This window comes from Artemia franciscana, chromosome 20, assembly GCF_032884065.1.
Source record: "Artemia franciscana chromosome 20, ASM3288406v1, whole genome shotgun sequence".
In the NCBI taxonomy this organism is placed as follows: domain Eukaryota; kingdom Metazoa; phylum Arthropoda; class Branchiopoda; order Anostraca; family Artemiidae; genus Artemia; species Artemia franciscana.
Genome location: NC_088882.1, coordinates 29,337,211 through 29,358,378, shown reverse-complemented (window position 1 = coordinate 29,358,378; position 21,168 = coordinate 29,337,211). Strand labels below are relative to the sequence as shown.

Here is a 21,168-nt window from a genome sequence, read left to right as displayed (position 1 = left end):
TTGTTTTTTTTAATTTAATTTCTGGGCGTTTTTTAATTAATGCATGTTTTGATCTTGGCTTTCCGCAAATAAATAATTATAACGAAATTTGCATATTAATTTTTTTTGGCTAAATGGCTTTCTCATAGTTTTAATCGGAAGATTTTGAGAAAAAAGGAGAGAGGGAGGAAGCCTAGTTGCCCTCCAATTTTTTGATTACTTAAAAAGGCAACTAGAGGTTTTAATTTTTTTACGAACATTTTCATTAGTAAAAAATATACGTAATTCACGAATTAAATTACGTAACGAACTCCCATATTCTATGTTTTTATTGCGTATATGAGGGGGTTTGTCCCCTCGTCGATACCTCGCTCTTTACACTAAAGCTTAAATTCTGTCCCAATTCCTTAAGAATGACCCTTGAATAACAAAGGCCGTAGAAAAAATAGTTATTAATTATTAATTATTAATTATTAAAATACTTTAGCGTGAAGAGCGAGGTATTACGAGGAGGTAAACCCCTCATATGCGCAATAATTTCTGCTCGTTTTAAGTTTTAATGCTACTCCTCACTTTCAGTAGAAAAAACTTTTCATATTTAATTTTTCGTTTTTTTTTAAATAATGCTAAAAAATCCTGCGCCCCCTTCATTGAAAGTCTCTTGTCCCATGAAAGGTTTTTCCATGGAAAGATCCTCCCACTTAACCCCCCACCCCAACTCTCCCCCCAAGCCAATAAAATCTCCCTGAAAACGTCCGTACACTTCCCAGACACAGGTCAAAGTTTGTAACTTGCAACCCCTCCCACGGAGACTGCGGGGGATTAAGTCGTCCCCAAAGACATATTTATTAGTTTTTCGACTATGGTGAACAAAATGGCTATATCAGAATTTTGATCCAGTGACTTTGGGGAAAAAAAGAGCGTGGGAGGGGGCCTAGGTGCCCTCCAATTTTTTCGGTCATTGAAAAGGGCACTAGAACTTTTAATTTCCGTTAGAATGAGCCCTCTCGCAACATTCTAGGACCACTGGGTCGATACGATCACCCCTGGGAAAAATTAACAACAAAATTTGTCTTCAGACAGAAACAAAAAGACAAAGACAAAGACAAAAAGATTTGTCTTCTGGCAAAAAAAAAAATGCAAAATTCCACTTTTTTGTAGATAGGAGCTTGCAACTTCTACAATAAGGTTCTCTGATACGCTGAATCTGATGGTGTAATTTTCGTTAAGATTGTATGACTTTTTGGGGGTGTTTTCCTCTATTTTCTAAAATGAGGCAAATTTACTCAGGCTCGTGACTTTTGATAGGTAAAACTAATCTTGATAAAGGTTATATATTTAATATCAGCATTAAAATGCGATTTGGGGGTGTTTTCCCCTATTTTCTAAAATGAGGAAAATTTCCTCAGGCTCGTAACTTTTGATAGGTAAGACTAATCTTGATGAAAGTTATATATTTAATATCAGCATTAAAATGCGATTTTTTTATGTAAACATTGGTATCAAAATTCCATTTTTAGAGTTTCGGTTACTATTGAGCCGGGTCGCTCCTTACTACAGTTCGTTACCACGAACTGTTTGATATAAAGGTTAACAGTAGTCAGATATAAAAACAATATTAGCTGATACAGGGAAATTTCTTGTTTTTTTCTCCCTGCTTCATATATTTTATTTCAGAGGTTTCAGTTTGCCTGTTAGTCGTTTTTACTTCTTTAGGGGCTCAGGGGTTCTGTTATTTGTCTTATTTTCTGACTTCTGCCCTGATTTAGGCAGTTTTGTTGTAAAGTCACTTAATTATGATTTCTTACTGGCTTTTTTCATTATATTGGAGATGCAGCAGTTGAGTATTTAATCTGAAACGTCTAGAGCAGGGGATGCTGCTTCACCTATAAGTAGTGACAGCATAATGAGCCTAACCGTCCAGTACCCTCTTCGAACCCCAGTTCCGTCAATTTTCAAAAACTTCTTCAATAAGCAGGTGTAACTAATTTTCTTCAAGAACCAGGTGTTAATTACGCAATAGGCAGGGGCTTCTAGAACAAACACGTGTTAATTACTTTAAAACCTAAGGGTGCTGGGTAAAACCTTCAGGAGCTCACCAAATCAAGATGCAAATATATTATATCCTTTTTCTTACAGTCAATTACTTAAAAACCTAAAGACTTAAGGGAAAAACCTTCAGGGCCCACTAGTGAGGAACCTTGAAACTCCAGATCCTGGCGACAATTTCTGACGGTGGCTCCTACCAAGCAATTCAACTGGGTTTCTAGCAACAATCCCCAACGGGGCCCTAGCACCGATTCCGCCGGGGCCCTTGCAAGTTATTCCACCCAAAGGTGCTTTTCATGCAATGGGGTTTGTTTACATTTGGTTGTTACGTAATAGGACTGGCTTAGGTCCGATAGTTAAGCGGGGAATCCTCTATTGTAACTGAAAGGGCACAAGTGTTACGTAACAACGGTGTATATGGGAGATGTCACAAATCTATTGTGACTCGATTGATTTATTGAGAATAGCTAATCTTACGTGACTTGGTAGATTTTTGTGGGAATAACATAACGGCAGTGCACACGGGGGATATTACATAATGACGATGAACACATGGGCAGTTACTGAGCACATGGGTAGTTAATTAATACTTAAATTTTTTTTTCAGAGATACATTTTTCTTCAGGATTTCATTTTCTTTCAAAGGGTTTTTTCTTTGGGATTTCATTTTATTTCAAGGTGTTTTTTTCTGTCAAGCCGTTTATTCAGACATCCTTTATAATCTAAGTATTTTATTTCCGCATTAGGACTCTAAAGGGATTTCCCCTGAATGAAATGGCGCATAAGACAAGCGGACTATTAAAAGCCTTTCTAACAATATTATTGGAGGAATACTTTCTACGTGATAACCTGTTCCACGCAAAGGGAATTCCTTGGTAGCTTTCTAGAACCATTAAAGGATTAGCATGTTTCCGATCCTTTCCAAAACTATTGATCCCCGTACTATTGATTTTCGTACTATTAAATGCACCTGCCTGTTGCAGTGTTAGCAATTTATAAAAGTGACCTAGACAAGTTAAGTTAACAATTGAATCAGTGAGATGTTCATTAGCACTGGCTTTAGATATTACATTGATTAAATGATTACGTATTGAAGATTCGTACTGGAACAAGAAATCTAAACTATAAGGGCTTTTGTACATACAAATTTTATTAGTAAAAAAGCATTATAAAATAATAAATTAACAGAAAAAAGAGTTAAAACTAAAAAAAAAGCAAAATGCGAAAAAAGCTGATAAAGGATAAAATATAAACAAAAGGAACCATGAATCACTGAAAGGCAAGACATCCACTTCGTGATGGTTTTTTTTTATTAGATGTATATTTGAGCAATATTAGAGGTATTTCGGAGAGCTCTTAATGAAAATGTATCATTTCTACTACTTCATTAGACACTCATACAAGAAAAAGAGATACATTTTGGTATTCGGTTATTTCTGAAAGGTTTTACTGACAAGGCCACGTTTCTTTGAGCCAAGACTATACATATTTCACGCCACCGTGACAATATCTGGCTGGCCCAGCCCCTGGCAACCAATTCCAAAGGGAAGTGTTGCTATTAGAGGTAAATTTAATCCATATTAAGAGTTATATCTGAGAGGTCTTAATGAAAATGTAGCGTTTCTTTGAGCCAAGACTATGAATTTTCACGTTACCTAGAAATTACGTGGCTGCCCCATCCTCCAGCAACCAATCCCAGAGGGGAATCTTGCTATTAGAGATTATTTAAACATTATTTGTGGTTATTTCTGGGGAGACTTAAAGAAAATGCCACGTTTCTTTGAATCAAGACTATGCATTTTCACACCACCGTAGCAACATATGGCTGGCCCAGCCCCTAGTAATCGATTCCAGGGGGGAGGGTGGTTATTAAAAATAAAAGTAAACCTTAATAAGTGTTATTTCTGAGAGCTCTCGATGAAAATATCTCATTTCTTTGACTCTCTGTTAAATTTTAGTCCATCCCACCGCCAAAATATTCTTTTAACACCTCTCACCTTAACTTAAGCTGTAGAACATGTTAGTTTTAGCAGTTTCAGTCACCGTATCACACTATGAACTGAAGACAGCACCCTCTGATACCCTTAATCCTTCCAAAGTTATTTGTTTCAGATATTTTCATGACAAAAATATGATTTAAATCCAACTCTTCGTGTTTTGCAAGCCAACCTCAATGTGACACACCCTCTCAATTCACGTTACAATGCCTCACTCTGAATGGCCCTCTGGCATCCCCCCATCATTCTTAGGGTATGTTCCAGCCATGTTTTTGTTAAATAACATGGATCCAATAGATAGGTTCATGTTTTCCATGCCACCCACAAAGTCGTAAACCGATTCACACCACCTCTGCCAGACCGAAGACCAAGAATGGCACTCTAGAGCCTTGGACCCCGGTCACACCGTTTCTATAAGCAATTCTGCTCGTTTCCACCCCAGTTTAACTGATTCAACTTCCAATCATGTCCGCTCTAATCACAACTGCAAATGTATCTCGGGTTCTGCCAGTTCAGGTTTCTCCACTTCTGTTTCCAATTCCAAAGGTCTGATTCTACCAATTCTGCTCCAAATTCTGCCAATACCATGATTTTGTATGCGGCTCTCTCCGTGGTAATCTATGGCTGGTCTTCGACGATAGAGACTTTATTATGCACTTTTGATCAGTATCAGTTTTACGTTGGTAGGATAAACATTCTTATCTTACTTTGAAAATGAAATATTCAAAAAAAAATTGTCCACATGATAAAGCTATCGTTGCATTAAATGCCAAAAATGAGAAATAGTTGGACCATGAGACAAGTCTTAATGGGGATCTTATTGTAAATTTATGTGTTTGCTGTCATGATAGCGATGCATTGAATCCCATTGAAGAACCAAAAAATTCAACATTACTGATTGTGGATTTGCGAAAGTAACATTTCCAAAGATGATAATACTTAAAGTGAATGCAAGTCTAAAAATTTTAGTTGCTGACGAGGGTAAACTTCTTGCTAATATATCTTGTAACACGTTACCCGTTGATATATCTTATCATCATCTTTCTGATATTTGCATTCAAAAGAATACAAGATGAAGACAAGCATACCATTGTAACAGTATCACAAGATATATCTTATTCATGTGCCGAAAATGTGACCTGTGTAAAAATAATGTCGTAATAGACTCTTAAACCGCAAGTAAAATAAAAAGAGCAATGGCAGACATTATCAGCAAGATGAATTGGTGAAAACGAACCCCAGGCAAACGTTACTAGTACCATCATGGAAAAGCTGAAGAAGAACTATTTCGAGAAAGTGTGTGTTTATGATCAAGTTATCGTGGCATTGAATGCTCGAAAAGAGAAATATTTAAACTTGAAAAAAGCATCAATCCGGATCTTATTGGAAATTCAAAGCTTGCATTTTCATGACAGTGAGGCGTTAAACTCCTTTGGAATACCAAAAAATCAAACATTACTGATAATGGAAGTGCAAGAAGTGCAGAAAATGCAAGTCTAAAAATTTTATTTTATGACGAAGGCCAACTTATTGTTGCTGTCACTGGTAACACATTAGCCGTTGGTAGATCCTCTCACCATCTTTCAGGCACTACCATTCAAAAGAAGACAAAAAGGAGACAAGCCTACTACAGCACTAACTCCATAATGTATATCGTATCCAGGTGCCAAATCTCCAACCTCTGTAAAATTAATTTCTTATAGACGATTACACCGGAAGTAGAATAAGAAGTGCATTGACAGGCAATATTACCAAGGACAATAAAGATGAATCGATGAAAAAGAAATCATCGGCAAATGTTACTATTACCATTATGGGTGTACCATCAGATACAAACCTTGAACCCGATAATATCACTGAGGAAATGTATGGCAAGATTGTTAAAAGTTATGCATGACCTCAAAATAGAATATGTGACATCTCAAGGGAAAAAAACAATGATGTATTTTACTAGATTTAAAGGAATAATTTCAAAAAATAATTTTTATGATGACATTCCACATACCATTATTTCGATAAAAATGCTTCATTACATTACTTTGTTATGTTCGCTTTATTCTTAGAGTATGCTAACAACTCTAAGAAAAGAAAATTCAGAGACAAAGGCACCACTTTTGTGCTCATAAAGTGTCTACAAGACTCTGAGATAGGTTAGCCAGTTTTCTTTTTCTACCAAAGTCAGAGAAAGATGACCTAGATTTTTTCCAAAACCGAAACACACAAAGATAAAGACCCACACATACACATACACATATACACACGCACATAAACACACATATGCACACACAAACAAATAAATACACAGGAACACACACAAACACACACCCACGCACAAACACACACATACAAACACAAACACACACACAGAAACTGGTCACATGCTATAACGTCACTCAATTTTTAGCCCAAAAGGGCTCTTGGGTAATCTTTAATCAATAGTCAAGGTTAGATTCAATTAAGCCTTCGCCGCTTTTTCAGTCTTTTTTTATAGATCGAGAAGAAGTTTAGGTCCTCGGATATCTGATGCATGTTTTTATAAGGTATCTTCTCAGGCACCCACTGAGCGAAGTACCGAAATTCATTTTTGGGTTCGACTTGATTGCATGTATTTCTCACAACTGAAGTCTTTTAAGTTGAATAATGAAATGTGTTTATCACATTTTGCTATTAAGAGCTTATCCGTTGGGAAGTTTTTCTTAACTTAAACAGCTGAAACACACAAAAAATGCATACTTCTCGATCCTATTCGGCTTTTTCTGTTTCGTAATCACTTTCATTGCATGGCCTTATTACTTTATCATAAAAGCCGTTTCGGTTTATAAAATCTAATGTTCCACACCATTATTTTTATTATACTTAAACATATTGTATTTAAGATTCAATTTATTATTGAACACTTCACGATATTCTTCCTCAAAGAATAGGAATGATCATTCAAAAATGACACCACAAGAGGAATGTTTAATGCAATATATTCTTGAGTGAATTACAACGATCATTATGATAACTGTTGGAAAAAATCAATGTTGACACACTGACTTTATTTTAAATACAAAAGGTGCCAATCGTAAGATCTGTCATGTGACGTGTCGTTGGCCTTCAAAACTTGTTTTTTCAGAATTAAAAAAGCCCCCCCCCCCAGAACAAAAAAAGTCACGGGAGATTACGTCATCTTGACATGAGTATATTGGACCATGATTAATTCTATTTTTTTACAACTAGGAGCTTGAAAGATCTATAAAACCACATGTCATTGACCTTCAACACATGTTTAAATGGATTATAAAGGTCCCTCGGAACCAAAACAAATCCCAAATGTTTACATTATCATTACTTGTAAATACTGGAACATTTAAAATAACCCCGGATGCCTGCAGATAACATTCAGCTTCCTCTGGTATTTTCTTAGAGCCAGAAACACAAGATTGTGAATTACAACCCAACTCTTGTTATGTATGCCACTGTAGTTATAGATGGCAGCATGACTGGGTAGGTAAGGTTACATTAAGTTAACTGCTTTAAGTTCAGTTCGTTTAATTTAGGTTAGCGTGGCCTGCCACGCTAACCTAACCTCAACAAACCTAACTTAAAAGTAGTTAAAATAATGTAACTTAACCTATCTAGTTATAGAACTATTAACAACCTCGCAATACATTATATCAGTGATATTATTGGGTTCATGAACGGCATCTGGTGTTAAACCCATGAGGGTACTATTAACTTTCACTGGTGTTTTTTTCTCAATTCATTTTTATGTTCCTTCTTCATATTGCCTGTCAATGTCCTCTGTATTTCACTCCCGGTTTCATCGTGTATTACAATATTTTTTTTTTACATAGGTTGCAGTTTACGCACCCGGAGGAGATATGGATTATTAGGTTGGTGCTGCGGTAGGCTTGTCTTCTTCTTTCACCGGTTAACTATTTTTAATCAATTCATCTTTATTGCCCTTATTGATATTCCCTATCAATGCCCTTCTTACTTTGTTTAATTTTTCATCGTTCATTAAGAAATCCTTTTTACATAGGTTGCCATTTTTGGTGCCTGGATAAGATATGCATTATGAAGTTGGTGCTGTAATAGGCTTGTCTTCTTTTTATCTTCTTTTTGAATGGTAATGCCTTAAAAATGGTGAAAGGATCTATCAACGGGTAATTTATTACTAGCAACAGCAAGAGGTTAGCCTTCAACATCAACTAAAACTTTAGACTTGCTTTTCTTTTGAACACTATCTCTCTGAAAAATATTACTGCCACATATCCACAACCAGTAACGTTAAATTTTCTTGTTATTCCAAAGGAATTGAACACTTCACTGTCATGAAAACATAAGCATACACTTCCAATACGATCCGCATTAATGCTTGTTTCATACTTCAGATATTTCTCTTTTTGAGTATTTCATGCTACGATAACACGTACTTTCTTGAAATATTACATCCTCCCCTTTTCTACGATGATATTAGTAACGTTTGCGTGGGCTTTGTACTTTTTTTGTTTTATTTGCGGTTTCACTGTCTATTACGATATTATTTTTATATAGGTCGCAGTTTCGGTGCCTCGATGAGATATTGCTTATGATATTGTGATAACAGTATCCTTGTCTTCTTTTTGTATTCTTTTCATTGCTAATACCAGAAAAATGGCGATAGGATCTATCAGTGGTTCACGGGTTAACATACATTTTATCAAGAAGTTTACCCTCGTCATCAATTAAAAGTTTTAAGCTTGTATTCTCTTTGAGCACTATCATCTATGGAGATCCTTCTCTCGCGCATTCACCATTAGTATTGTTGAATTTTTTCCGGTATTTCAAAGGAATTTAACACCTCACTGTCATGACAACTCACAAATACATTTTCAATAAGATCCCCATTAATGCTTGTTTCATAGTTCAAATTTTTCTCATTGTCAGCATTCAACGTAACGATTGCTTTATCATATGCATAAATTTTCTTGGAATATTTCATCTTCACCCTTTAAAATAAGATGTGAATGTTTATCCTTCCCATTTGAAACTGATGCTGGTCGAAGACATACAATTAAGTAAATATTGTCGATGATCAGCCGTAGATTACCATGCAGGCAGCTGCATACAAATCTTGGAATAGGTATAACTTGGAGCATAGCTTGGACAGAAGTGGGGAATCAGAAATAGCGCAACCAAAGGCAGATTTGGAGTTGGGATCGGAGCGGATATAATAGGAACTTGAATCAGTTTAACCGGGGTGGAGGCAAGCAGAATCGGATTCGGAAACATTGTAACGAGAGGTCAGAAGCCCTGGGAGCAGAATTGTTTATCACTGTATTAATGAGGGGGTGCCAGAGGACCGCTCATAGTATGGCGAGGGGGTGTTAATTGATATGGTGCATCACGTTTGACTTGGCTTATACAAGCTTCACCCAATGGATTTAATGAATGATTTTTAACAAAAAAGTGTCTGGAAAATGCCAAAGAAAATATATGAGGAATGATCAGGGGCACCAGAGGGCCACTAATAGTTTGATAAGGTGGTATGAATTGACTTGGTGTATGACGAATGGCTGGGCTGTAAAAAATGAGGATGATAGAGGGTGACAGAGGACCAGTCATAGTATGGCAAGGTGATGTGAATTGAAATAGTGTATCACGATGAGGTTGGCCTGCAAAAACACAAAATATTGGATTTAAATCATATTTCTCTCATGAAAATATCTAACACGCCTTTGGAAAGATGAAGAATGCCAAAGGGTGCCATATACCATCCATTGTGTGACACGGTGACGTTAATTGCTCCGAATTACTCGTTCTTCAGCTTTAAGTTAAGGTGGGAAGTTTTATAAGAACTTTTTGGCGATGGGAGGGACTGAAATTTAACACCCAGTCAAAAACGAGGTATTTTCATTAAGATCTCTCAGAAATAACTAAACATTATATCTCTAAACACTATATCACTATATCTCTAAACATTAATATAGTTTAAATTTATCTTTAATAACAACCCTATCCACTAGGATCACTTGCTAGGGTGGGCTAGCCACACATTGTAACGGTGGCGTCACTATGCACAGTTTTGGCTCAGAAAAATATAGTATTTCCTTAAAACCTTTCAGAAATAATTCTTAATTTGATTTAAACTTTACTCCTCCGGAATTGCCGGAGGAGTAATGCCCCTACCCTCTGGAATTGCTTGCTAGAGAGTGGGTCAGCCACATATTGTCACGGTTGCGTAAATATGCATAGTCTTGGCTCAAAGAAACATGGAATTTCATTAACACCTTCTAGGAACAGATCATATTTCTTTTAAATTTATCTCTAATAACACGCTACCACTCTTTGATTGGTTGCTAGAGGGTGGGCCAGTCACTTATTGTGACGTTGGCGTGAATATACATAGCCTCGGCTAAAAAAGTGGCATTTTCATTAAGGCCTTTCTAAAATAACCTTAATATGGATTAAATACATTTCTGATAACAACCCACCCCTCTGGGACTGGTTGCTAGGGGTTGGGCCAGTCACATATTTTCACGGTCGTGTAAAATATGCATAGTCTTGGCTCAAAGAAATGTGGCATTTTCATTAAAACCTCTCAGAAATAGCGGTATAAGAAAATGTATATCTTTTTTTGCAGGTGCCTCTTATAGAGGAATAGAAACGACGCATTTTCATTGAGACCTCACAGAAATACCACATAATATGGCTTAAATTTATTCCTAATAACAGCCCTCCAGCCCCTGGAATTGGTTGCTATGTCCACCAGCCTTTCTCTAATTCATGGTTCTTTTTACTTATATTTTTAACCTTTTTCCATGTATTTTTTTCGTTTGTTGAGTTTTAGCTCCTTTTTCTGTGATTTAATGATTTTATTACGTTTTTTATTAATAAAATTTTTTAAGTACAAAAACCAAGGACGAATCTTCAATACATAATTATTTCCGCAATGAAATATCTAAAGCAAATGCTTTATCACATATCACTGATTCAATAGTTAACTCAACCTCTCTAGGTCACTTTTGAGAATTAACATTGCTGTAACAGGCATGTGCATCTAACGAGAAAAATTCAATGGTATTAGCATGATCTTGCACTCTAATATGGAAAAAGTTAAAAACATTTTAATCCTTCTAGAAAGCGGGCAGGTAATTCCCCTGGGTGGAATAGGTTGTTACGTATTAAATATTCCTCGAATAATATAGTTAGAAAGGCTTTCATGGTCCACTTCTCTAATGCTCCATTCAATTTGCGGGGAACCCCTTTCGAGTCCTAATGTGAACCAAAATCCGTTTGATTATTAAGGATCCATGAAAAAATGGCTTGAGAGAAAAAACGCCATGAAAGAAAACAAAATCCCGAAGAAAAAACGAAGAAAGAAAATAAAATCCTCAAGAAAAAGGAAATCCTGAAAAAATATTTTTAAGTATTATCTGACTACCCATGTTTTCATCCTTATTATGTAAAATCCCCGGTTGCACTGCCGTTAAGGTATTCTCAATAAATGTACCAAGTCACGCAGGATTACGTATCCCTAATAAATCTATCACTTCACGCTTGATTGCGTCACATCCACAGGACCTCAATGGAAGTACCCCCGTGTAATTTGGTTGCTATAGTCCCTACACAGTTAGGTTTTATATGTAATTAACTCATGCTTTGCTTGAAAAATCCTCCCTATTACGTAATTAAGACCTGCAACTTCCTTTTATGAAACTTCCTTTTTTATTTAAAAAATTCCTTTTATGTAATTAACTCCTGTATATTGAAGAAAATTAATAACACCAGCTTCTTGGAGAAGCTTATAAAAAAGTTGTTTAAAAAAAAGAAGTTGTCAGGGACTGGGATTCCAAGGGAGTACAGGGCGGCTAAACTAATTATTCTGTTACTACTTTTAGGTGAAACAGCATCCCCTGCTCTATATGTTTCAGATTAAGTTGAAGATTTGATTGGAGGTGTTAACGAAAATGATGGGCATGGAGGAGGCGTTCTGCTTGCCCTCAAGTCACTTTGACTCTTATTCTGTCGACAAATTCTGTCCTTCACTATTGACACCCAAAAAGAACTAGAACTTCCAATTTTCAACCAAATGAAACTCTTCTAAAGTTAAACAACCATCCCTTCCATAACAACCTCAAATGTCCTGCGAAATAGCTTAAAAACCTCGCCTCCAGGTCCTGTCGGTTTGTATCAACCCCAAAAGCCTTGCTTTATGATCTTTAGATTATTTTGAATAAACGACTGTCTACTTTTTTCGATGCATTTTAAGAAAATACAACGCGTTTGGGGGGGGGGGAGATAGCTGCCCTCAGATCACTTTGACTCTTAAAAGGGGCACTAGAAATTCCGATTACCAATCCAATGAGTCCCCTCCGAAGCACATGTTACCACGCGCTCCATAAGAACCTTATATGCCCCCGGAGAATAACTTACAACCCTTGTCCTGAAAGCTGTTGGGCCGGGAATGTCTTCCTCAAAGATATAATTTCCGGACCCTTCGACACAATAAAAAATTTACTATAACCAAATTTTTAATGGATGTATATGGGGAAATAATGAGACTGGGGGGGGGGCTCAAATCACTTTTGATTCTTAACCTCCAATTTCAAATCAAATGAGCCCCATCTGAACTATATACGACCACCTATAAATAAAAATCTTGTAAGTCCCTAGGACATGAATTACAACCCTATCCCCAGGTCACTGGGGGAGGTGGGTAAACCACAGAGGCATTGTTATATGTTTTTGGCCTGTTTTGAGCAAAATCACCAGCTCACAACTTTAATCAGATTCATTTGGTGAAGATGATTAGTGGGAGAGGGGGCAAGCTAGCTGCCCTCCACCACTTATGTTTCTTAAAAGGGAACTCGAATTTCCAATTTTCAACCAAATGAGCCTCCTCTAAAGATAAAAACAACCATCCTTTCCATAAAAACCTGAAATACCCCGGGACATATTTTATAACCCTTTCCACCAGAATCTGGGGGTTTGTTTAAACTCCAAAAGCCTCGTTATATAATATTAAGACTATTTTATATAAAATGGCTATATCAAAATTTCTATTAGAAGCATTTCGGGACAATACGACGTGTATGGTGGGAGGGGGTAGCTGTCCTCCGATCACTTTGAATCTTAAAAGGGCACTAGAGCTTCTAATTACCAATACAATGAGACCCCTCTAAAGTTTATATGACCAAGCTTTCTGTAAAAACCTTAAATGCCGCCAGGGTATAACTTACATTCCATGTCCTGAGGGCTGGGGGGATTTGTCATCCTAAAAGATATAATTTACGGACCTTCCAATGAGTTGAACAAAGTCACAATCTCAAAATTGTATTGGTAGTGTTTGGGAAAATGATGGGTGTGTGGGGGGGGCTTTTGCCCTCCAATCACTTTCTACTAATAAAAAGGACACTATTCATATCAATTGCCAATCGAATGAACCATCCTTTTTGAAGTTTCTACCACAATACTTTCTGTAAGAACCTTATATGCACCAAGGGCATAACTTACAACTATTGTCCTGAGGGCTGTCATCTTCAAAGACATAGTTTCCAGACTTTTCAACTACTTTGATTGAAAGTGTTTGGAGAAATCATGGGTGAGGGGCTGGGGTATTCGCCCTCCGATTACTTTTGACTGTCAAAAGGGGTACTAGCCCTCTCAGATTCCATCCAAATCAGCCCTCTTTGAAGTTTCAACAACAACGCTTTCTATAGAAACGTAATATTCCCCCAGGGCATAACTTACAATCTTCACCCTGAGGGCTTTGGGGGAAGAACGCTTATCTCCTCAAAGACATAATTTATGGAGCTTCCAACTACGTCGGACAAAATAGCTATTTCAAAATTTTGATTGGATGTGTTTGGGGAAAGAGGGGGGTTAATTGCCCTCCAATTACTTTCGACTTGTAAAATCGGCACTAGACTTTCAATTTTCAGTCGGATGCACCCTTTTTGAAAGTTCTATGACAACTCCTTTGATACAAAGTGCCCTGCTGTAAGACCAAAAAAAAAAATCTAATTCATTGTGCCAACATTGTTCTTTACCTAGGCATCGTTATTGCGATGCCTATGACATATGATGCCTTTTCAACAGATTCAATAAACTTTACAATGCCTCAGACCTAAAACGTCAGGGTTCTTCAAACTGACATTTCTGAGGTATGGTTTATGTGTTTTCATCGGTTTTGTTCAATTAAATTTAATTTTGTTCAGTTTTTCTTCTCTATATTAAAAAAAAAAATTGTCTACAAAGTCTTGAGGCAACTTCTTTTTTCCTAATAAAAGTTGAGTGTTAGTATATTTTTTCACTTAATTTTAAGAAAATTTGCTTTGTGTTTACTCACTTTTAATACGTGTTCCTTTTTTAAATCAAATTTTAATATAGCTTGTCTTTGTTCACGGAGTTCTGATGCATACAATTTTTCGCTAGCTGAATTTTAGTATAACTTATTTTTCTTCACTCAATTTTAGTACAATCTGTGCTTGCTCAATGAGTTTCAACATAGGTTATGTTGATGATTCTTTGTGTTCATTTGCTATTGTTTTTTTTTCTTTTTTTTGTTAATACAATAAGTCTTTTTATTTGTAATTTTTCACTAATTTTTTACTAATTTTTTTCACTAGCAATTTTTTTGAAGCTCATTTTCATTTACCAGGTTTTAGCATAATATAGGCCTACTTTGTTTTTATAAATTTGAATATACCGTTAGCTTTTAACAAAATTTTAATTAACTTCTGTTTGTTTGCTAAGCTAGACATTTCGCAGTTAGGTTCTAAGCCGGCTTAAGTGTTCGTATAGACCCGAAAGGATGTGTTAGTTCCCGCTATCCACTGGCTCTTGGACCATTACTTTTCCCGAGGCCAAAACAATCAAAGATTTAAAGAATATAAAAATTGCATATTTTGGAATGTTACAACGTTGAAAAAACAACTGTCATAATGACATCTTGACTGACGAATTCTGAAACTTATAACAGTACTTATTAAGAATTTCAGGAACTCATATCTCAGGGCTTGAAAAACATGAAATTAGGAGGTACAGAATTTATTTACTCAAACTGGAAGGATAGGGTACATAAACAGGGAGTAGGGCTCAAACAGTAAATTGTACGCAGCGTCTGGGTCTTTCCCACTGTCTAGGGATATAATGAGAGAAATGTTGAGATGGTTAAGAAACGTTCTGTGGTTAAAGGATGATAGATTGCCCAGGATCATCCTTGTCGGGTAACTGTCTAGGGCCTAGGGCAAAACGAAAGGCAGATTGCCCACGAATGGGGTGAGAAGCTGTTATATGGAAAGATTTAGGAGAAATGGTAACTTATCAAAGAGGGTATAAAGAGAGAGGCTTTTGAATAGATCGGGATTGAGGAGGAACGTGTGCGGCTGTGTTGGCTTCAGGCGGCTCGGTGCCGCAGTGAGTGGTTAGTTGCAGTAACAATAGTTTCTTGTAGTTTCAATAGTAGTTGTTTTGACCCAATAAGCTTTGGTGCTACTTTTTTTACTCACAAAATTTTAATATCATTTGCTTTTGTTCATGAGTTTGATGCAATCAGTACTCTTACCTTTATTTTTCTGATGAGATTGATGATGCACAAAATGAACAAACGACCCAAAATATGAGTATCTATTGCCGAAAATACATACCGATGGCTCTACTCGAAGTGAAAACTCTGTTGATCTGAAGAATTTATTTTTATAGGAGGAATTTGTACCTTTTTAGTTATGGTCGTATGATATAGCCTGCAGACCTATATACCACCTTTTCAAAAATAAGTTTACTACCCTAATCAAAGATTTTATATCAGTGAACTGTTAAGTTAGGACAATTCAGGCCAATAGCAACCAAAACACTACAAGAAAAATGTTGATGATAATTAATGGACCAAAAGAGTTGAATGCTTATTCTGATTCAAAATACATATAATTTATTTAGTTTAATATTACCATCAAATGCAACAAACTTAAAAAAAATTGCTTAGATTTTAGAAAAATGGATAAAAAAAACACCTAAAAGTTAAGTAATGCTAATAAAAATCACACTTTTAGATGTTTCACTTTTTTTCACCATTTGACTTTTGGTTTTAAGTCTTAAACTTGATTAAATAAAAAAAATAAGTTTTTTTAAACTGAAAGTAAGGTGCGACATTAAAACTTAAAACGAACAGAAATTACTCTGTATATGAAAGTGGCTTTTCCTCCTCAACGCCCCGCTCTTTACGCTAAATTTGGAATCTTTATCTTAACTTTACTTTTTAAAACAGTAAAAAAAAAAAAAAAATTAGCGTAAAGATCTGTCTTCTGGCAAAAAATGCGAAATTCAACATTTTTGTAGATAGCAGCTTGAAACTTCCACAATAAAGTTCTCTGATACGCTGAATCTGATGGTGTGATTTTCGTTAAGATTGTATGAATTTTAGGGGGAGGGGTTTCCCCCAATTTCTAAAATGAGGCAAATTTTCTCAGGCTCGTAACTATCGATGAGTAATACTAATCTTGATGAAACTTATACATTTAAAATCAACATTCAAGTACGATTCTTTTGATGTAACTATTGGTATCAAAATTCCGTTTTTTAGAGTTTCGGTTACTATTGAGCTGGGTCACATCTTACTACAGTTCGTTACCACGAACTGTTTGATTGCTTGAATACAGAACCAGTTGCATTGGATCGAGCGTTATTTTCAATGCACTATAAAACTTAGGTGTAAAGAGCCAGGGGTTGATGAGGAGACAGTTGCCCTCATATTAGGAATTATTTATGTTTGTTTTGATCTTTAATGTCGGTTCCTATTTTCAGAAAAAACTATTTTTTAAAGTTAATTTTAGACAAAGATTGAATGTAGAATAATATTTAAATTGGCTCGCAAAACCATAACACCATCTAATTTCTTAAGTGCCAAACTTGGACTCTTTCTTCTAGATTGATATTCTTATTCTTCTAGTCATATAAACACGATTCCCATTGTTTCTACATTTTTTTTGATGACAATAAAATGCAAAATAACACAGAAAAACCAAAATAGTAAGTATCTATTATAAGAGGACTTACCGGTAGTTCCACTTCGAGTGCAATCTCTGTTGATTTGTTGTAAACATAAATATAATATTTTCCACTAGTTAGTTCTGATAAATTTTTTAAAAGCTCACTTTTGATCAAATCAACATCCGCTCGAAATTGAATTTTAGTTGAATTAACTGGCAAGAACGAGTCTATTAGGGACATGATGAATATGAATTCCAATCTTCTGCAAGAGTTTTAAAAAAGGTGAATTTTTCAAGTAAACCTATAGTAAACGATAGAAGAAGATGATTTGTTAATAAAATAAATGTGATTTCCCTATCACTTTGGCTGATGAGGTGGTTAAGAGGTATATTTTTATTACACAAACTAAAAAACAGAACAAAAAAACACAAACACCAAAAAATAGAAAAGAGCGGGGTCCTCAGGACATAGTCAAAATGGCTAAGTAAGGTAAGCCTAGCCCAGATGTTTTGAAGTTGTGGATACGAGGGCCACTCTTGGAGTAAATAATAGAACCAGGCAACTGAATTCCAGTGTTTTACGGCTACTCCCCCCTTTCCCTAGCTCCGCTACTAAAGTAGTAAGTTATAAGCTACCATCAAGAAGGCAGCTAACGCTACTAGCAAAGTGAGAATGGGTATTGGCCATAATCACTAGCTAACAGCCGTAGCCCAGATATTCTGAAGTTGTTAATACGAAGGCCACTCTTTGAGTAAATAATAGAATGAGGCAACTTAATTAGGCAACTGTATTTTATTATTACTCCCCCTTTCACTAGCTTTGCTGCTTGCGTAATAAATTTTAACCTACCATTAAGAAGGCAGCTAGCGCTACAAGCAAAGTGAGAATGGCTATTGGCTATAATTATTAGCTAGCAGCTGTAGCGTAAAAATATAGGGAAAAACTTGGATTTGGCACTATTCCCAGTAATTACTACCAAGTCTTGACATAAATTTGAACTAACTTTCTCTATCAGACTGGGCACTTGGGTCGGAGTAAGAGCATACTTACCTGGTTGTAACCAAGGTTACAATTTGTAACCTGGTTAAGAATCTTTTTAAATGTATAGATGATAGAAATTAGTTTTCAAACAGTTCGTGTTAACGCACTGTAAGTAAGGAGCGACCCGGTTCAATAGTAACCGAAACGCTAGAAAACGAACTTTTGATACCAACAGATATTTTAAAAGAATCGGCGTTATACTTTCAAAATCTTACCCTTCGGAGGTTACGAGCATGAGACAATTTGCCTGATTTTTGAAAGAGGGGGGGGGAGCCCCTAAAAGTCATTGAAAATCACGTCATCAGATTCAGCGTATCTGATAATCCTACTATAGAAATTTCAAGTGTCTATCTGAAAAAAAGTAAATTTTGAATTTTCTGCTAGGAGAAAGATCATAGATACGTATTTATTTGTTTGTTTTTTGTTCGATTTTTTCCCAAGGGGAGATCGTATTGACCCAATGATTCAAGAATATCATAAGAGCGCTCATTCGAACGAAAATTAAAAGTTGTAGTACCATTTTTAAGTGATCAAAACTCTGAGGGCAATTTGGCCCCCTCTCATGCCCCTTTTTCCTCAAAATCGTTCAATCAAAATTTTGATTCAATTCGTTCAATCGTCAATCAAAATAAAAAATAGGGAAGTATGCATAAATTTTTCGTACGGGGGATTTTCTGCTAGTGGGACTTTCCTCGGTGATAATTTTCCATAAGGAGGAAAGTTTTCAGGGGTGAATTTTCCTGGAGAAATTTTACACTGGGGCAATTTGTTAGAATTACTATACGAAATTCTTCTTATGCCTTGCTTTCTCTTTTCCGTCTCATTTTTACGCGTGGAGATATTGAGGATAATTTTCCGGGGTAAATTTTCACCAGGGTTGAATTGTCTAGAGAATAAATTCTTGGGGAAGAGGGAATTTTCCGTGGAGGAGTAGCCATATTTCCAGACACTATTTAAAAAACTAGTAAAAATTAAATAAAAAAAGCTTTTTGACCAAAAGTAAGAAGCAGCATTAAAACTTGAAACGAACAGAAATTATTTTTCTATATGAGGAGTTTACATCCCCACAACACCTCACTCTTTACACTGAAGTCTGAATTCTGTCCCAGTCTGTGAAAAAGGACTCCTGAAACGCTATGTTCGCTTAATTAGAACAATAAGAAGCTTCCTCAAAATAGTACTAAAAACCTTTAGCGTAAAGAGCTAAGTGTTGTGGAGGAGTAACCCCCTCAGATTGGTAATTATTTTTGATCGCTTTAAGTTTTAAGGCCACTTCTTACTTTCAGTTGCAAAACCTTTTTTTTTATTATTTAATCTCTCCATAGATAAAGTCAAAGAAAAGATTAGCGCTTTCTATTATTGCCAAAGAACAGCTAAAATAAAGCCGGGAGTTCAATACTTGTAAATATAAACCAAATCGTAATTCTTATAACATCTACAACCCTGGCTAGGAAATACAGTAAAATGATTGACAGTATTACATAAGTAAGAACTTACCATATTGTCTTAAAAGTCAAAGAGTAAGATGTATTGAAATTTAGCAAAACCACTCTTACATCCTGTGTTCCAAACCAAGATATTTGGCAAACCAAAGTATCTTAGCGAGCTTTTTTGGAAGTTGAAATCCCTGCGATCCTTATGTTGTAATACGAAGCTCTTAATTTCCCTTTGGCTTTCATATTTTCACGACTTCCACATAAAACAATACTTAAAGAAAGCTCGAGATGTCCCCCTTCCCTAAAAGAACGAGGACTGTTGAACTTGCTGAAGAAAACTAGTTATCCTCTTCAAAAGACTGATCCAAAATTGATTTTGACACCCAAACCCCACAGACAACGGACATTGACAGCTGTTTAAAGATTAAATATTGTATTTTCTAATATATAACACCTTTTTGATCTGAGGGAAATAAGTTTCAGTTCAGTTCAGTTTATTAACATCAAAATAAATGGACAACAATAACTCTCTACCCCTACAAGGCTCCATGGCCCGTTATATAGGGATTAAAACAAAAACAAATTCCACATAAAGAGTCTCTTCTTAAAAAAACAAGAAATCCAATTAAATAATTATGTGTTATTTTTACTTACCACTTCGTCCTCGAAATTCAAATCCAAGTCCACACCATATCCCACCAACACAATATCATAACAATTAAAATTAAATGAATAATTATTTAATTAAAAATAATTATTTAATTAAATTAATAATTGTTACGTGGTATGATACAGTGTATTGAAAGGGGATTTCGAAATTTAAAAACTAGTTTTCTTAAGATTTATAGAGCTTTTGATCTAGGGTAGCCTAATGAAAATTCATAAGTACTTTATTGGAAGCCCTCAACTCTTTAATCGAACAATTTTATTGTACTTTTGAAAATACTTGAGGTTTTGAAAATATTGATTTTCTTAACATCCGTAACACCTTTTTATCTCAGATAATAAGAATTTCCAATTTTTTTTTATCAGAAATTGTCAAGTTCTTCTTAGAACGATTTCATTACTACTAGAACCATCTTTCTCTGGATGACCCAACACCTTCTGGCTACCATGACGAATGAAAATTGTCTCTTCTAAAGGATCAAAAATAATTAGATTTTAAAAATTATTTGAGAAAAAGGCGGATTCCTGGAAATAAATTTTTAACTGTTGCTTTAATCGGGGGAAGGTGAAAAATTCCGCTGACTTTTCAAATCTTTAGTGTAATTGTGAAGTAATTTTAATTTTAATTTTAAATGCTCTTTAATCAACTAGGGCTTATTATTGTAGGAAAGTTTTTGGCAAACTTAATAGTTTGCTTAGTTGAAGATATAGGGCTCCCTATAGTTGGTCCCAATAGTTAAAGATAGTGCTTCCTTTTCTTCTACTTATCCTTCTATGTTATGATGTTAACTTATCCTTCTATGTTATTATCCTTCTATGTTCTATGTTACTTATCCTTCTATGTTATTCTACAGTTATGATGAAACTGTGTTTCTGTGTATTTTTACATCATATGCTATCTTTGGGTTATTAAATTAAAAATTAAAATTAACAAAAAAATTATGCTTATGAGGGGGGCTCTCCTTCCGAATCCTTCGTGATTTATGCTAAACTCATAAATTTCTTTGAAAATGCTGAAGTATAACAGTAAAACAGTTCGTAAT

General features: G+C 35.5%; 1 protein-coding gene across 7 annotated transcripts in view; it reads right to left on the bottom strand.

Annotated features, from left to right (window-relative positions):
- Positions 1-21,168, bottom strand: part of LOC136040091 (uncharacterized) — a 113,611-nt gene that overhangs the window by 41,327 nt on the left and 51,116 nt on the right. For 6 of the 7 annotated variants that reach the window (XM_065724174.1, XM_065724172.1, XM_065724175.1 and 3 more), the window contains one exon: positions 17,049-17,244. The exons of the other annotated variant lie outside the window; for it this stretch is intronic. In XM_065724174.1, the coding sequence (XP_065580246.1) occupies positions 17,049-17,222 (174 nt within the window). In that variant the 5' untranslated portion in view covers positions 17,223-17,244. The remainder of the gene's footprint in view (positions 1-17,048; positions 17,245-21,168) is intronic. 7 annotated transcript variants of the gene reach the window in all.